This window comes from Hermetia illucens, chromosome 5 (genome assembly GCF_905115235.1).
Source record: "Hermetia illucens chromosome 5, iHerIll2.2.curated.20191125, whole genome shotgun sequence".
NCBI classification, from domain to species: Eukaryota; Metazoa; Arthropoda; class Insecta; order Diptera; family Stratiomyidae; genus Hermetia; species Hermetia illucens.
The window spans coordinates 80,725,836-80,744,986 of NC_051853.1; the positions used below are offsets into that span (position 1 = coordinate 80,725,836).

A 19,151-nucleotide genomic window follows, 5' to 3' on the forward strand; every position below is an offset into this window, starting at 1 on the left:
TTTATGTAGGCAGGGTTTTGTACAAAACGTCATATGCGAAAATTGCCAGTTGGCGTCTATCCTGCCGGCCCCACACGTTTGGCATTTGCCGCAAACTCCAAACCTCTACAAACGCTGGGCAGACCAGACATCGCCGTCCACACGTTTGCAAGTGCGTTATTGTTTTCTGAGCAAGCAAACAAATTGCCTTCGATTGACATAATTGAATTTAGTTTAGGGGTCCTGGTTTCACATAAATTTATATTTTCAATATAAACAAATAATTTGCCGTCCTTCTGCATAAAACTTAACGCATGAATATGTTTTGAAAAAAGTTGACAAACAACGGAATCTGCCTTAGATCCGCTGCCGGTAGTAATGGGATACAACAAAAAATCGTACCTTAATGCAGATCTTTCTATAAGTTACAGAGTTGTTTCTACTAATTCGCGCTAAAACTTCACAGCAGTCAGCAACACGCAATAGAACTTTAGAATATTACAAATATTAGAAACATCCTAGAAGTATCCGCGAATATAAACATAAGAAAACTACGAAACCTCTCTAAATGAAACACTCAAATGCTACTGTCGCCTCTCCGATTAGTTTTGTTTGGATGCGGCTGAGTGCAGTTTTGTTTCCGAGTGGATGGTGTGATTTTAGTTTTACCACAGCAAAATGAATGCTGCCGCGAAGATTATCGCCATCGCCGCTTTATTCCTATGTGCTAACGCCGAAGTGGTAAGTTTCTGAAATATTCCAATCCAGCTTAATTCGTGGAACCTCGCTGAACGGTGTCGAAGTCATGCCAAACAAGGCTGAGTCAGACTTTCGTGGATGTTTATTCAATTTAGGTAAATTAAATTTCAATCACTGATAGCTGCGATAAGGTCTAATGAATGGCTCTCGTGTGTTGCGGTTGTGGTTAGCTGTGCTTACAGAATCAGCAAATTGATGGGCGGTTGAGGTTCCACTGACAAAGCAGGGATAGTGGTATTCGTTGGTACTGGTTGGAATTGGAAACAAACGGAGTAAATTTAGGTTTACATTTGTGGGGACCTCCGACCATTCAGAGATAATCGTTTTTTAGATTACCGCGAAATGGCTTCCAAAGCAGGGACGCGTGATGGCGTTTCTTGTGTTTTATCTTCTCACTGAGAACGGGGTTTCCCCATATTAAAAAATATCAAAGAAGCGTCCCGTAGAGAAAGCTGGAACGCAAATATGTACAGTGTGTTCATGAATGATGGAATCACTGTATTTTTCGAACATTTCTTATAACTAGTTTAGGAAACTTTCAGTTACCTTAATTTTTAATTTTCTTTTTGGGAATACTTGCTATCTTAAATTTTTCTGTTTTTTTTTTTTTAACCATTCATTGTATCGCCTACAAATTTTCCATTTTTTAAGCTGTTCACAAATGATAGAACCACAGGAAAATCTTGAGTTTGGCTGTGGAAAGTCCCCACAAATACACAGTCAGCGTCAGAAGAAAGAATACAGTTCTATCAAGGAGTTTTAAACAGTCATATATATGTTAAGATTACAAAAAAAATGTTGTATTTCTGAATGTTTTATTTTGCTCTCTTTTCAAAACAACATTAATGCATATAATTCCTGATAATATGAATATAATTGAAAACAATATACAAAAACCACTAAATTCACGCATCAAAAGAAAGTATGCACTTTATGTATAATGGGAAAATACCTCGAATTAACTGAGCCGTGGGCTGTTTTGTTAGTCGTTGTTTACATTTCGCAATAACGTTGTTGGTATTTAGTCGTTTAGTAAGTGTTAGCAGCAAAAGCTATTTAAGATTTAAGGAACTAATTTAAATTTATTATCATGGGTAGGCAAACTTATCCAATGAAGGTAAATATTTGCTTGGATAAAAATCATCATGAACAACGGCGCAACAACCAGTATCCGGTCTAGGCCTGACTTAATAAGGAATTCCAGACATCCCGGTTTTGCGCCGAGGTCCACCAATTCGATATCACTAGAAGCTGTCGGGCGTCCTGATCTACGCCATCGCTCCATCTCAGGCAGGGTCTGCCTCGTCTTCTTTTTCTACCGTAGATATTGTCCTTATAGACTTTCTCCGCTGGTTCATCCTCATCCATTTTATCCACAACCTGACGGTCATGGTATCGCTCAAAGATTTCGTCGTTGTGTAGACTACGGAATCGTCCATCCTCATGTAGGGGGCCAAAAATTCTTCCGAGGATTCTTCTCTCGAACGCGGCCAAGAGTTCACAATTTTTCTTGCTAAGAACCCAAGTCTCCGACGAATACATGCGGATTGGCAAGATCATTGTCTTGTACAGTAAGCGGAAGCGGAGCGGAACAATTTTTGTAAGCTGAAATAGGCTCTGTTGGCTCCTAACAACCGCGCGCGGATTTCATCATCGTAGCTGTTATCGGTTGTGATTTTCGACCCTAGATACGAGAAATTATCAACGGTCTCAAAGTTGTAGTCTCCTAACTTCATTCTTCCCGCTTGACCAGTGCGATTTGATGTTGTTGGTTGGTTGGTTTTTGGTGCTGACGTTGCCACCATATACTTTGTCTTGCCTTCATTGATGTGCAGCCCAAGATCGCGTCGCCTGCTCGTTCTGGATGAAGGCAGTTTGTACGTCTCGGGTGGTTCTTCTCATGATGTCGATATTGTCAGCATAGGTCAGAGGTTGGGTGGACTTAAAGAGGGTCGTACACCTCGTATTTACTTCAGAATAACGTATCACTTTCTCGACGACCGGGTTAAAGAGAGCGTATGATAGGGCATATTCTTGTCGTAGACTGTTGTTGATGTGGGAGTGATCCTGCTGCTTTTATCTGGCCTCGCACATTGGTTAGGGTCAGCTTAGTCAGTCTTATCAATTTCGTCGGGATACCGAATTCTCTCATGGCCGTGTACAGTTTTACCCTAGCTATGCTATCATAGGCGGCTTTAAAGTCGATGAAAAGATGGTGGGACTTATGTTCATATTCTAACACTTCCACCATCGCTTGCCGCAGAGAGAAAATCTGCTCTGTTGTTTATATGCCTGGTGCAAGCCTCTTTGGTATGATGTTCTGAGCGTATGGGGCTATCGGGCCTAGCAAGATAGGGGAGAATATCTTATAGATGGTACTCAGCAACGTGATACCTCTGTAATTGCTGCAGAGCGTGATATCTCCCTTTTTATGTATGAGACAGATAATGCCTCTTTGTCTCGGCAGGATGAAGATCGAAGTGTGATTCATCCTGCTGACTTGTTGGTAAAACTGCCGCGCCTGGTGCAGTTGCTCCCTGTACTTTTCGAGTTCATAAACCTGTTGGTTCTCTCTGGCTGTGGCTGTATTTATAATAATGTTTTTCAGGTGATTGTGAAGATCATTTGTTGATGTTTCATCTCCAGGATCTCTGTTGACTACGGTTATTGCGGCATCCGTTTCCCTCTTATAGGTGTTGCGGAGGGCTGTGTTATGAATGGCTTCAGTGTTAACTCTCACCTGATTGCCAGAGGGGACTCTGGGTGTTGTTGTTATTCGAGCTCGGAGCACCATGCCAACGAGATAGTGATCCGATTCTGACATTCATCAAGGCTGAGAGGTGGCGGCGTTCGATCAACATGTGATCAATTTGGTTGAAAGTGGCCCACGTATCTGCGTGGGCCGCTTTCCCCTCAAACCAGGTACTTCCAACAACCGTCTCGTGTGACACTGCTAATTGAATAATCCGCAGTCCATCATCATTTGTATTTTGATGTAAGCTATGAGAGCCAACGTATCGTCTGAATACGGGCTCCGTCCCCACTTGGCCTTTAAAATCCCCAAGTATGATTTTGATATCATATCTGGGACAGGATTCGAGGGTTCGTTCTACTGCCTCGTAGAAAGTATCCTTCTCTGACTCTCCTCTGAAGGGGCGTGAACGTTAATGAGGCTTATATTTCTAAATTTGCCTCGCAAGCGCAGAGTGCATAGCCGTTCGCTTATGTTTCCAAAGCCGATAACAGGAGGTTTCATTTTTTGGCTGACTAAGAAACCTACTCCGAGCACATGGTTTACTGCCCTATATTGGAACAGGGTATCGGCTAGCTGCTTGGCAGCTGTATCTCTGTACAGGGAGTGCACATTCCATGAGAAAATGCGTAAATCGTTATTCCTTTGTCGTTTCGGGGTTCGTCGTTGTGTTATCCGTCCAGTTCGAGGCTCCTGTTGTGGCTTTGTAACTTCGGTTTTTCGTGTAGGGTTGTCAGCCCTACCTAACCCCCAACCTGAAGCACCAGTTGGTACAAGAATCGTAAAGGTGCAAGTGTAAGTGCTAGTATTATTCACCGATCTTTACATGGAAATGGGTTACATGGCACTGAGAAAGAAGTCATTAATATCTCGTGCAGCCTCTTCTCTGTTAAGTAAGAAAATATGAATTTTTCATCCTGGAAAAACGTCGTTTTCATTGATGAAAATAAATTTGAAATATTTCGCAAAAAAACTATTAAAAATATGGAGATCCAAAGGACAAGCTTTCGATAAACAAAACATTGCCACAACTGCGAGGCGCGGTGGTGATTCAGTTCCGGTATGGGCGTGTATGGCGGCATGGTATGGTGGTGTTCATTGAGAATACAATGAATGAAACAGACTATATCCACATTTTCAAAGCGAATCTGTATGAGAGTTTTAGGAAGTTGCGCTTAGATGCAATATGGGTCTTCCAGCATGATAATGATCCGAAGCATACGGCTAAAGATGTAAGGGAATGGTGACTTTATAGAACGCCAAAGTAGTTAGATCACCCTCCACAATCGCCCGATTCTAAACCGATTAAGTATTTTGAACGACGAATAAGAAAGCGGACCATAACAAGCAAAGGATCACTTAAAACAGCGTTGATGGAAGAGTGGCATCAAGTTCCTCCAATAGTAATAAAGAATTTTGTGAATTCAATGTCAAGGAGACTTCCAGCAGTTAAAAAAGCTAAAGTGAAGCAAACCAAATATTAAATTAGGCATCAATCGTTTACATAAAATGTTACTCCAACATGTTTTTCCATTATATATTGGAAGTGTATACTTTTTTTGGTGCGTGAATTTAGAGATTTTTGTATACTTTTTTTTTTAACTGCATTTATATTATGAGGAATTATATAATTTATTTTTTATTTGTTTTAGAAACAACAAAATAAAATATTCTGCAATACAGCGCTTGTTTGCCTACTACTAATATTCCCATGAACATGGTCGTTAAAAGTACTTCATCATCATCATGGTATCCGGTCTAGGCCTGCCTTAGTAAGGAACTCCAGGCACCCCGATTTTGCGCCCCGGTCCGCCAATTCGATATCCCTAAAAGCTGTCTGGCGTTCTGCATCGTCTTCTTTTTCTACCGTAGATATTGCCTTTATAGACTTTCCGGGCTGGATCATCTTCATCCATACGGATTGAGTGGATTGAGCTGGATTTTATCCATAGTCAGACGGTCGTGGTAGGTGGTGTAGGGGGCCAAAGATTCTTCGGAGGATTCTTCTCTCGGCCAAGAGTTCGCAATTCTTCTTGCTAAGAACCTAAGTCTTCGAGGAATACATGAGGACTGGCAAGATCATTGTCTTGTACAGTAAGAGCTTTGACCCCATGGTGAGACATTTCGAGCGAAACAGTTTCTGTAAGCGGAAATAGGTTCTGTTAGCAGCCAACAACCGTGCGCGGATTTCATCCTCAGAGCTGTTATCGATTGTGATTCTCGACTTTAGATAGGAGAAATTTTCAACGGTCTCAAAGTTGTAGCCTCCTATCTTTATTGTTTTCGTTTGACCAGTGCGATTCGATGTTGTTCGTTGTTTGGTTTTTACCGTGGATTTTGTCACTTTGCGTTGCCTTCATTAATGTGCAGCCCCAGATCTCGCGCCTCTCTTCCCATAATGTCGATATTGTCAGCATAGGCCAGTAGTTTGGTGAACTTAAAGAGGATTGTGCCTCTCGCATTTACCTCAGCATCACGGATCATTTTCTCCAGGAACAGGTTGAAGAGGACGGCGTGATATCCCCCTTTTTATGTATGGGACAGATAATGCCATATATGTCATCTTAGGAAAAGTTTATTCTAAAATAGTTAATAGTACTGCAAAGACATCAAGCAGAATATTATAAAAAGCAATGCGTGATTTCATTAAAAAACATTATTTAATAATGGATGAATCTTTCTTCGGTCAAAGGCACTGTTAGCTGACGGATCGCGGAATGATATGCAGTCAACTTTTGTTTAATGTGTGGTCGGAGTACTAGTGATAGTCCTTCGTGTCAAGTTGGGATTTATAAAAATGTCAAATTCGATGTATTGTAATTATGCATTATTTTGCGGTCGAGAAATGGGAGGTTAATATTTTAACGCATTTTCCATGAATTTAGTACTTTTAGTACTATTGACTAAACTATAATTATCCAAAAAAAGAAGGCGTGGACAAGGGCAGCGTTTCCGCAAGTTGTTTCGGTTAAACTGGAAGACGAGCAGTTAAACGAGCACCAATTTAATGTAATGTGCAGTGTAGGTATTGGTTTTGTTGCGTAATTATGTTTTATGATGGTTTAATTTATTCAACTGCACCCTCATAAATGCATGTCTAAACATGTCCATTGTGCAAACATGATTCATTCTTTCTTATCCATTTTACCTACAGGGGAGGGCCTACATGCACAAAGAATATAGTTCAATTATGAAATGGAAATGCTTCTTTTAGAGGCAGATTTAACCCCTCAAGTCTTCTTTGATTCTTTTCTGAACTATTTCTACATGTAACTGGCTTTACAGTCCTTAGCAAGGAGGGCACTGGGGATCACCCCGCGATAACCATCACAGCCGGTTCTGCAAAATTACGATTGGCACTGTTCGCAAAGCTCTCTGCCTCCTTTCTGTTTTGATTCTGTAGTCAACTCACTGCCGAAGCCATTCTCTCGGCCTTCCGATGTAGAGTCCAGTCCCGAACTCAGATCGCAGGGTACCCGATAAGTCGAGATGCTATAAAGCTGAATCCGATATTACTCGCTGATTAGCACTAGATCAGATGTTACCTTCAAAGCGAGCTGCGCTAGTAACGCATGAGCAGTTGCACTCTGATGCATGTTAAGTTGCAGGAAGCGGATCAATTTCCCCCTGAAGAATGAACACCGCTCGAACCTGCAGTGTTTGCAGCGCTCTCACCGGAAGATCACTGCAGAGAACGCAATTGTCTTTTCGTTGCGAGTCTTCGCTTGGTGACCTACCAGATCGCATATACGATATGCTGCCCCCTCCCAGTAAGTTATAGACGGGTGTCCATATTCCAAGCACCTGTAACACTTGATGGGGGTTATCCGCATTCATACCCTACACACTACCCATTCAATTTTGTTTTTCCCAGCTGTTAAGGAGTTTCCTAACGTATTGTTTGAAGATTTCCAGGATAGTGAGATAATGGCCTTGAGAATTCACAAAAGTACTTATCCGGGCATTGGTTCCCTCCGTACATTCACGCTTGATGGTCTTATTCACTTCGGTCTTTTCTATGAGGCAGTCAAGATATGTCTAAGGAGTGTCTCTCCCAGTAGCTCCTTGACCGCCTCGCAGACTGTACTCTTGCTAGTTGTCTTGGGGCTTAATTCAACGAGGACTCCTCCGCTTTTCCTTTTTGTGTATTGAAGACTCCTCTACCCCCAAAGCCTTCAAACTTCATAGCTGATTTCATTGAGAGCTTGCGAAAATATTTTGCCTTCCGACGGTGTAGTATTTTTCGTTTCCTCGTCTTTTCCGTTAGTGATTTGTCTTTCTCAACCGCATTAGCTTTGGGCAGAGGGTTTTCTGGCGGCGGTTTCCTTTTGTCTTCTATGCTTTCTTTTTTGGGTCCTGGAGACTGCTTAGATGAAGTCTCCTTCAGATGCATCTTGTTCTTTCCGCTTTTCTCCTAATTTACTTTGCAGTAGGCTGTCTGCGATCCGTTTGGCAATTACAGTGTTCTCAGCAGGAAGTGCGGCTGTTTCGGCCTTTCCTCAGCAGTTCTTTAATTTCCATCAGCTCATTATTCATGCCTTTGCTAACTTTCTTCTGGAGGAACGCCGCTGACCATAGATAGGAGGAGTCAGAGAACTACCAGGAACATCGAACTGGTGAAATCCAGCGCAAAACCTGCTTTTCTTGTATCTTCCATTGTTGTTTTTCAGTTCAATCAGCTCGTTTTTCACGCCTTTGTTGACGTACTTGTGGAGCGCAAAGCCAGTTGGAGTTCTTTATAAAAACATAACTAAACTGGACACTGGTAATTGTACTGTTCTTCTTCTTCTTTAGCCTTTGTCCCGTTCAGAAGCGAGATCGGCTTGTCTTAATCGATTGTATCATCTTGCACAGTCACAGGCCTGATCTGGTAATCGAGTCGCTCTTAAATCCCCGTCTAGCGCATTAAGTCATGGTTGTTTCAGCCGCATTTGTGATTGTTTTCCATCGACTTGGATTTGATAGAAGGCGGCAGGGCGAACGACACAATTGCAAATGTTAGACTTAAGACACTCGTTGATGCGCCGATCGCAAACAACGCCAGCCGTGGGACCGCGCTTCATCCAAGTTGCGCTGATATGTGAAGCAATTTCAAAACGCAGTTCACCATTGACTGATAGCATTGATCCGAAATAGTTAAATTGTACGATAGCTCAGTGGCACTGACAGCTTAGTGCCTGTTTCATTAAGGTTGGTCGTCAAGAATTCTATTTTATTCAAATTTAGTCTCAGACAGTATTGAATGAGGTGATCGCTCCACTTTTGAACAAGTTGCTCGAGGCCAATTTTGTTATGAAACGGTAGGAAAACATGATCTGCATTAAGCAGTATATGAGGCGCTGGACGTTATATGTGTCGTGCGTCATGAAGAACTTCCCAAATTGTATCAGGCTAGAGTACTATGATGACACGACGCAGTTTACGAAGACTTGGAGCTTCGGGTAATGGCGGTCATTCTTCATGTGCCACTTTCGTGAAGGAACACATTAACCTTTCTTGATATTGATGTTGGGACAACTGGATTTTTAGAGTTGGAAGAAAACAGCGAAGGCGGATCTAGCGTTGTTATACGCCGAGCGGCATCAAGTTCGAGGTGTACAAATTAACGCCTTCAATGCTCCGATCATTAATTCAGATAGGAACAGTAGGATCACCCATCATGGCCATGTAATGCCATAGTCCATTGATGCTATCTACGCCCTGTCGTCCATGAAGAACGTTATCGATAACAAGAATATGTTACTCTGATAATAGCTATTAATTTCTCTGGAACGTTTTTGCTGCCTAGAGCCCTCCAGATGCATTTCCTGTTCAAGTGTAGATCCCAACTCCTAACATTGCTCCAAAATGATCTGCCAGTTTGTTAATGTGGTCAGAGCAGGAGGGTCGAGAGCGGAAACCAGTTTGCTCTCTGTCGATCAAGCTTCGAAAGCTTGATGTTTGAGACTTGTTTTGTGTTGCTTAATGCGTTTGCGACTTATTTTAAGTATTATCTTTGTAGCCACAGGAAGCACGCAGATACCCTCCAATTATCAATCATATCAAAATTCTTCTTTGGAATCTTAACGATCATCGTCTTTTTTCCCTCTCTGGGGAAGGCCTCTGACTCTCAAGATTTCTGTAAGAGTGGAACTAGCAGATCTGTAGAAACTGCAGGAGCAGTGAGCTCTGCAGGGATACTGTCAAGCCTAGCGGGTTTACTCCATTTGACTGCATTGATGGCCGAAATGATTTCTCTTCCGTTTGAAGGAGCAGTTCCTGTCCGCATGTAATACGGATCCGGATGTAATACTGTTAAGAACCGCGGTGAAGTGGATGAGAAATCAGTCGTTAACGTCCCTTAGAGGATCATCGCAAGGTTTACAGTTACATTCTTCGTTCTTTCGTGATGCGGTATATACTACTGGAATCATTACGGTTTGCGGCATCTTCCGCTTCCGTGACCACTGCAATAACAAGTACATGCCTTAAACCATTCTTCTTTATCTGTACATGACGGAGTGTGATCAAATCCTTGTGGTTTTTATAAATTATCTAATAACTCTTTTAGACAAACATTTGAGTACGGTCCTAACGCACTGGATGCAAAATATACGAAATTTTGCTAAAGCCATAAGAGAAATTGAAGTATCAAAAAATCCACGCTTCCCACATTCCCGGGCCTGACTAGGATGGAGGTGTGCAAGCTCGTGTCGAGGGAGTATGTCAGCAAAAATGTTCACATTTTACAGTATGAGCTCAATGCGACAATCAATGTCAAAACCTGTCTGGGGTTATACTAACTGAGGCCTTTCATTTGAAAATCTTAAAAAATAATTTAGAAGCAAAAAATGGAAGAAAATTCTGTCAGAGATGAATCACATTGAAGATCAACTTTATTGAATTTCGTGAACAGTTCGCTCCTTCCTGAATTGCAATCTGTAAAATTTCTAATTTTGTTTTCGTATTTATTAGCAAGGCAAAAAAGGCCAAACTTGTGAAAAACTCTTGAGGGAATATGCAGCGAACAGCTCTCACTTCATCCAATGTACCATCGATTATGGTGTACCAGTGATGTACTGTTTAAATTGCGCAGGGATGTATCAGGATTTAAAAACAGGCTACGACAATTTGCTCAATGGGAATGAACTATTAAAAAATGCAACGGAAAAGAAATGTTTTGATATATACTTCAATCAAGATCGGCTGAATATTGTTTCGCAATCCCACGATGTCTTAACAAATTTTTGGAGCGAAGCATTTTGTAGAGGTTAGTATAACAAATGATAACAAATGTCCTTAATGTCCTCATTACGATTTTTTCCAGAATGCATTGATTCGAATGGAACCGTAAGTGATGAAACTAAAGCCTTTTATCAATTCAACGATAAATACCAGACATGTCAGACTAAGTCCAAAGATTTTTGCGTTGATTGCAAGGGGTTTTATGTGGACCTCAACAATAAGTATAAAGATATAACAAAGAATAAACAAATCTGCTTTGATATTCAAGATTCCGTGAGTTTTTCAATATATACAGTATTTTTAAAATAATTGTTTCAAGCAGATTGATAAACTATGTGTATACCATTAGATGAATCGCACGAGAACGTTTTGGACACAAACCTGTGGCCATGATGCACCAAAAGCCAGTTTGGTAGCCTTCGCGGCTGTAAGCTCAACACTGACATCAATTCCGATTTTATTCTATTGCGGTTTTTTTATATATTATCGGAGACGGGAAGAAAATCATCAAATTATAGGTAAGTTATTTTATATTCATACTAGTTGAACTTGGCGTTTGTGTTCTGTTTGTGTATATTCGCAAAACCTGCGGATTTTCTTCAGATACTAGAAGAAGTGAACCAATCTGATAATGCACCTCCCTTTTCACTTTGAATATGGGTGTGATATCACCATGTTTTAGAATGTTCGTTGCACCAAATGACACCATTTGATAGCATGCGTAGCTTTTCCGAATATGCTTGAGTAGCTCCAGGAATATGAGTTAGAAGTGCTACTGGCGGCTCAGTCAGTGGTGGCAAATTAACCTTCCAGTGGAAGACCACATACTAGGTATTTCCTATTGAAACTTCAAACCGCCACAATGTAAGCACAATAGGGCCAGTAGACGATTCGCAATCTTGATGAAGCCTGTCGTGAGTACGCAGCTTCACGTCATGTGTCTTGTTCTACGGAAATTACAGCAGCTCTGAAAGTAGGCGCTTTTATTCGAAGATTCGTACATCATGTTATTGAGATGTTACGGCAGCCTTTGAAGTGGAACCTCAAACTCGCAGTTTGTCAAATCGTGCATCCCGGTATTCTGATGTTTCAACAGCTCTTGAAGTAAAAGCTCTGATCCGGTCATATTTTCGTCGTGGGTTTTATTCTTCTAATGTTTCAACAGCTCTTGAAGTAGAGGCAATGGTTAGCTCTGCTCCCAGTCGCGAGTCTCGTTCTTCACACATTTCAGCAGCTCTACTGGGTGATAGATACTGTGCATGTCATTTTCAGGATTTAATGCCTCACGAATTACAGTCATTACTTGCCATGACGACTGGGTAGAATGTCTTAATTTGTAACCCTGTGGCGATGGAATGAACTAGGATTATCAGAAAATATTCAAAGTTGAATTTTTGACAGGCTTTTGAACATTCAATTTTTATGATATTTTTCGTTAATTTTGCTTAAAAAAAACAGAACCGTTCGGCATTCCCAAATGATGCCAGTTTATTAAATTTCAAAGCAATCGGTCAAACCCTTCTCGAAATATCGTGGAGACAAGTTAAAGAAAAATGTTTTGAGAGAAAAACCCGTACAAACGCTTCACCGTTTAACTAAACGCTCCGAACACCCGTTCTTCTAATAGCTATAACTTACGAAAACTCCGAATATTGGAAAATCAACCGGATCATACGGGGCGACGCCCTTAATACCAGAAGATTCCAGGTAATATTTGTAGTTTAGTGGGGGAACCGCAGCTCCAAGCACTCAGGCCTTTTGTTGGGCCCATTGTACTATCCCCGAGGATCGCCTTTTCCATGGTCCTCTATATGAAGATCGCACCATCGTCAACTTCCTCAATACCAGCCATGTTTGAGTGCGTTGGTACCCACATCAGCAATGTTTCCGCATCTATTAGTGGCAACTCCATACCAATGACTTGATATGTCGTTGTTTAGTGTTGTTAGCGCTGCCCGACTCTTGGAACAAATTCAAAAAATTCGTTTTCCAAGAGATCGGGCCGGTTCTATAATCGGATTTCCAGAGAACAATCCTTCACTCGATACGTCTTCCTTGGTTGCCCCATTGGTGAAAATTTTTCGGTCTGTAATTCTAAAAGAGTTATGGCCATTTTTTTTTTTTTTTTGGTGACGGAGTTTCCCAAAGGTGAATCTTAATCCATATCGTGATCAGGCATCAAAGCCATCTGATGTTTGCCAAGGAATTTCCAGATGGATGCATAACCGTATGATTCGTCGCGCCAATGGTATCATATCTAAAAATATCGTTAGCTGCTTTCCGTTACCTTCAAATGAGTGCAGATAGATTTATTATAGGTTCCAGCAATACTAGGAAACCGAGCCTTTAAATCTGCCCCAGCAACTTCCTACTGTTAGCAAAGATCAATCTCGGCCACCAGACAATGCATGCATACATCCAAATGGGCTCTATTATGGGTGTATACATCCAATGAATGAATCCGTTGTAGTAAAAGCCTTCAGGTTTTACCTGGCGCATTCCTGCAACATTAGTACAATCTGCAGGATTTCTGATATTATTCCTGGCTATGGAACTGCTAAGTTAACTTGAAGTCGAGATGTACTCCTAGATACTTGACTGTGAGTATCAGGTGGATTTCCGCTCCTTATAAGGTGCGTAGCTGTAGCTGCTCTAACATTCCTAGTGAACATGTGTAGTCCATATTTCCTAGCGTCCATCACGGCGACACCAACTGTAGATTACATGTAGAGTTGCATTCTAGCGGTCACGTACCGCGCCTCTAAGATACGCTGCCTGAATAGATTTTTGTCCGTCCAGTATGTGCATTTTTCTCTCCTCCAGCATATGAAGAACCCAACTGAACAGCAATCGACCGATTCTACGTCTTGCCGTGAATAAGGCATAATTGAAGCAAACTTCGATGTCCATGAATGCGCCTACGACCTCCTCAATTTTTCTTGTGAGCTCATGGAGTACGGTCTCCGTTGATTTGCCTTTCTGATAGGCCTGCTGTTGTTGCCTACTATGAAGTGACCACTCAGGAATATATGTATCCCGATCAACTAGTCTTTCCAGTCCTTTTAGTAGAAAGGAAATTAGACTGATCGGTCGGAAGCTTTCTTCTTTCGAGTCCCTAATTTGGGAATAAATATCACCTTCACAGTTGATTGGAAAATAAGCATATATATATATTCTGAACATGTAATCCCGAGCATCCAATCTCTATTACTAGAGCAGGGATAATGTCATCCAGACCCGCAGACCAAAATGGGCAATTAACTCACTGCAATGATACTATTTTGCATGCCAGAATCCAGTCTCTCGGTTGAGCGCTGTATGCACCTGCCCTGAGCTAAGGTTTTGGATGCACTTCAAGCCGTTTGCCGCTTATCCATCGCTTTCTGTATACCTTCTGTTCTGTAAACGTAGATAAGCCAGCTGTTGGCTGTGTTCTTTGACAAGGATCCGTTTAACCCATTCAACACGGCAGCCATTTTGGTGGCTTCATTCTGGAACTGCATTTTTTTCGGACTTTCTTATCCGACGGTAAATTTTTTACTACGGGATCGGCATTGTTAGGCCAAGTTAGTAGCAGTAAAAATAGTTAAAAAATCATTGATAATTAATTTAACATCAGAAAACGTCCGTCTGGTCCGAACCATGGCCTAAAAAATTCACGGCAAAGATTTTACATTAATATAAATTACGAATTAATATTATAGAAAAAAGTAAAATAATAAACAGCCTAATAAAACTTACCACAAACGGAAATTTCTCTAAAAAATATTGTGCTGCACGGATTTCGAAACGGCCAACGGCACAAGGTCACCCAAGAACTTCTCTAACCACTGGGATGAAACTGAAAGCTTTCGTCAAACCCTGTTCACTCTACAAACGTTTAAACGAAACTAAAGGAGGACGCGTTTTTGAGCGCTCCGTGGCTGAGTAAGGGAGGGGATCCGCACGAGCGCGCTCTCAGTGTCTCGAAATGGACTCCATGACGCGTCAGTGCGCTCGCCGTGTGGAATGGGTTAAGCTTTAAGGTTGCCTCAACAGAGTTAGTCTCTTCGCAAAATCGTCTCCATGATCGGTTAGTCGAACATTCTTTTTCTTCGGAGATTTGTGAACCTCTTTGTATCGATTCCAGTCAGTGGAATCAGACCTTATAGTTCGGTTGAGAAGCATTCTTGTCGTTCTCCTCTGTTTAGTGGTGTTGTACCCTTCTTTGTTGTATTGACTAGACAGCTCCCTTGGAAAGCTTCCCTAATGCTAGTTGTGATCATCTGGGTTGTTTTCTCAATTCTAGCAGTGGATTCGATGCGCCTTTTAGGGATCGTAATGCAGGCGCTAAGTTTTACTTTGTACGCCACCCAGTCTGTCTTCTGCGTATTCTGAAATGGTGTGGTTGGAGGTAGATCCATGGCCATAACGGAAACAAAGCACTTATAATCCGAAGGGGTAGAATTGCTTGATATTTTCAACTCTTCGACAAGAGCCAGGGGATATCACCGTGATGCCGATGAAGTTTCGCCTGACCACGTTGAAGAAAGTCGGTTTATTATCCAAATTGAAGATCTGCAGTCCGGTTCTTCCTCTATGTCATATGGAAATAAGCAGAGCACGAAAAAATCTCCTTATCTCATTGTTGATTCTTCATCGTCAGTTTAACGGTTTTGTTGCCATTACTTAGGTCGTTAAAGAAGTTAGCCTGGAGATCTTTTGAAGCCACCATGTATGAACGGAGTCTATCACTTCAATTGGCATACAACAGGTCGGCATGTCAAAATTTTAGTCCCTGACTTCCTCACCAGCAACCGATGGCTCTTGTGCTAGGTAGATAAATGTTTTGTGGCTATTGATCCGACGATTGATAAATGCATTGGCCGCTTTACAATGCTGAATATTTATCTGAGAAATATGGCACCTCAACAGACGAAGATTCGTGGGCTGCTCATTCCCTTCAATGGCTTTAGGAGCTGTAATTTGCAAAGCCGGCAGCCCGTTTGCCCCGAAATTTTCTCAAAATCCGGTTCATGAACGTTCTGGGTCTATTGGTCTACCAGCATCCACATGGAGCTGTTGAAGTTGTTTTGAATACCAAGTTGTTCCAGAACCTCAACACCATTACGCTCTTCTTCTGGAAGCGAGAGAAAGAACTTTCTGAACGATGGCAGTTCAGGAACCTTCTTCCCAGGTATAAGAGAATAATCTCATGGAATCCTTTAGAAGGCGGTGGAGGCGTGGGCAGCCATTCAGAGCTACCAACGTAGTTTAGACCATGTCTGTTGAAAGCTGCCAGATGGTGACAGAAATTTATTCTTTCCTATTATTTAAAGTAGGCGAAAAATTATTTAAAATAACTTTTGTTGCATCAAATGATATTATTTGAAAGCAATTATTGCCTGGTTATTTTCCGAAAACCAATGAATGCAGTAGCTCTGGTAGCGGTAGTAATGGCGTCAATTTGACTTGATCACTGGCGCAATACAATCCTAAACTTACTTGCTATATGGAAACACAACGTTGGATTAAACGCAACATTTCGATTCCATAGATTCTATTTAACTTCATTCCGCGCTTCGCATTGATCGTCAGTTTGACTTCTTCGTATGACTTGCAGGATTGTGAGTTTTGCGACCCAGGTTCCCGGGGATATTTTCTGAAATTCACTACTTTTCCACGCAATTTTCTTAACTTTTTTTAAGGCTAGAAGAAAACTAGCCTAATCTCAGAGTGCATCTTTCCTGTTGTTTAATGTTAAACGAGTATCAATATGGCAATCCATTTTCATTTTGTGGATATATTGTCGATGCAAAAGAATTTCACCCGGATCCCGAAAACATTAAGTCAATCAAGAATTTGCCCCGACTAGCGGACTCTATTCAACACGAATATTTCTTGGTTCAATCAATTATTGGGGTAAGTTTACGGCAGGTATGGAGTACTTGTGTGGTCCACTTGACAAGAAAAGATGTCAAAATGTTAAGTTTGTTTGGCAGAAGAACAAGCAGCTCCGCAAGATATTGATATCTGAACAGGTTCTCATATATTACGATCCCAAAAAGAAGCTTGTCGCTACGGCCAATGCTTTCAAGGGGGTTACAGGGACGATGCCATTTTGATGCACGAATGTGTGTCCGGATAGCTCAGTGGTTAGAGCACTGGGTTGTCATACGGAAGGCCGCGGTTCAAATCTCGCTGGTGGCAGTGGGATTTGTATCGTGACTTGACGTCGGATACCAGTCGACTCAGCTGTGAATAAGTACCTGAGTCAAATCAGGTTAATAATCTCGGGCGAGCTGACCACATTGCCTCCTACAATATACTGTAGTGTACCGTTACGGTCTTGAATGAAGTGCTCTAACACACTTCAAGGCCCTGATCCAATATGGATTGTTGCGCCAACGATTATTATTATATTAATTCCAGGATGATACTTTCCGCCCGGTCCTGCATGCGGCAACTTTGCCCAGTAGTTCGCATTGAAGCTACTCTCAGGTTCACCGTGAAGCTCTCCACTCGATTCTGCCATAAACAATTTCACGTTTACGGCAGACGTTTCGAGCTAGAGATTGATCATAAGCCCCTCCTGGCAATCTTTGGATCCGTCCGCCCGTCTACATAGCAAGCCGGTTGCAACGAGGTGCTCACACGCTCTACGATTACGACTTTAGGATGCGCTAAGTGAATACCGAAGGTTTGGAGTATGCGGATTTTATCTCTCGCCTCATTATATCACACCTGAACCCCAGCGAGGATGCAATCATTGCTGCCATCCACAACGGAAGAAGCTTCGCTATGTTTTGCCATCCACACAGCAATTACGCAGCATCCCCGCACTTCAACAGGTTGTTCAATATATATGGGAAGGAAGGAAGAGAACCTAAGATGGCAACTATTTTCGACCAATGGCATGAGTTGAATAATCATCAAGAGTAAAATTTTTGCTCGCGATCGAATGTTTATCATCGTCATTATCATTAACGGCGCAACAACCGGTAACCGGTCGAGGCCTGCCTTAATAAGGAACTCTGGACATCTCAGTTTTGCACCGAGGCTCACCAATTCGATATCTCGAAAACCTGTCTGGCGTCCTGACCTACGCCATCGCTCCATCTCAGGCAGGAATCTTTGTCACTGGACAATTTCTCGGGAAAACTCTCGAGAAACTCCATGATGTTCATCCGGGCACATCACATATGCATATGCAGCTCCTCGCCCATAGTTGACTATCCTGGCATCGCATCGCTCGTGACATCGGGAGCTTCTTCAAGCACTGATAGGAATGTGCAATTGTCGCAAAATCTCCACTCTAGGGTACACCCCGAGCATATTCCCAATCAGCGGCCTCTGGAAATGCAGCCACCTTGAGTTTGCGGGACCTATCAACTAATTGTATAACTTAGTCGTAGTGAACGCTTTCAGCCGATGATTCGAAGTTCGTAAGGGTGACAGGCACCACAGTGAAGATGTCACAGCATCTGCCGAACCACAATCGGCGACAACGACACACAGTTCGCATCGTGGGACTTCTAAGAATACTGTAAGCAACACGGAATTGAGCACATTAGAATCGCTCCGTACAGCTCCCAGCCAAAAAGTCAAGCCGAGCAATTCGTAGACTTGTTGAAGACGACTTAAGAAAACAGAATGAAACATCGATCAGAAACTTATCAAATTCCTTCGATGCTAGCGTAGCACACCGTCATATGCGCTCGGCATGAAGTATCCGCAGCGCTTTATGTGCCGAAGGTGGATAACATGGCGATGATCAAGGCTTGATCCACTGAAAGAATGTGAAAGACGAACCCGTTCTCGCATTACATTAATCTGAATTGCTTTGTATAACAATATCCAACTTCGATGTCTCATCTTTTAGGTTGGGGTATCACTAGAAGATTTTGAATGGGGGATGCTGTACATGCTTCCATGGACAGAGCGATGGTGGTGGTTGTGTGTTCTCCCGGGCAGGACTCGCGGCACACCTAGTAACCGTATTCTATTTTATTGCAAGCGAAGGAACGCATATGTATAGTAGTTCTATAATTATCGTTGTTTTATGCGAGAGCTTACATCTACGTAGACTAAAAACGTCCGAAATTCCGAAACTTTTTCAAAGCTGCTTAAACATTATTTTTACAACATGTGAATGTAGTTCAGAATCAATAAAAGTTTTTTCTTTTTTCTATCTAGATGCACAAAACACTGAAAGGGAAAATCCTGAACCATCACATAGCGGCGAACGTCTTTGGAATGTTCCTTCAACGTCTACTGGTTTTATTGAAAGCAACAGTACACTTAATCTTGAGGCAAAATCGCAAGCAGATGATGCCGGAAGTGATGAAGATCTCTTACTTTAAGCTAATCTGTTTTTCTACACTACATTAAGGGAATATCATGTTTTTTTTTCTATTTCGAAGTACATATTATTAAATTGTTACCAAAAACGAATTAT

General features: G+C 41.9%; 1 protein-coding gene across 1 annotated transcript; it reads left to right on the forward strand.

The window, feature by feature from the left end:
• The first annotated feature begins 566 nt into the window (after positions 1-566).
• On the forward strand, positions 567-19,150 carry LOC119656565 (osteopetrosis-associated transmembrane protein 1). Its single transcript, XM_038062949.1, has 5 exons — positions 567-720; positions 10,445-10,739; positions 10,797-10,987; positions 11,064-11,232; positions 18,890-19,150. Exons 1-5 carry the CDS (start codon positions 658-660, stop codon positions 19,054-19,056), a joined length of 885 nt encoding a protein of 294 aa, XP_037918877.1. The 5' UTR covers positions 567-657; the 3' UTR covers positions 19,057-19,150.
• The last annotated feature ends 1 nt before the right edge of the window (position 19,151 follows it).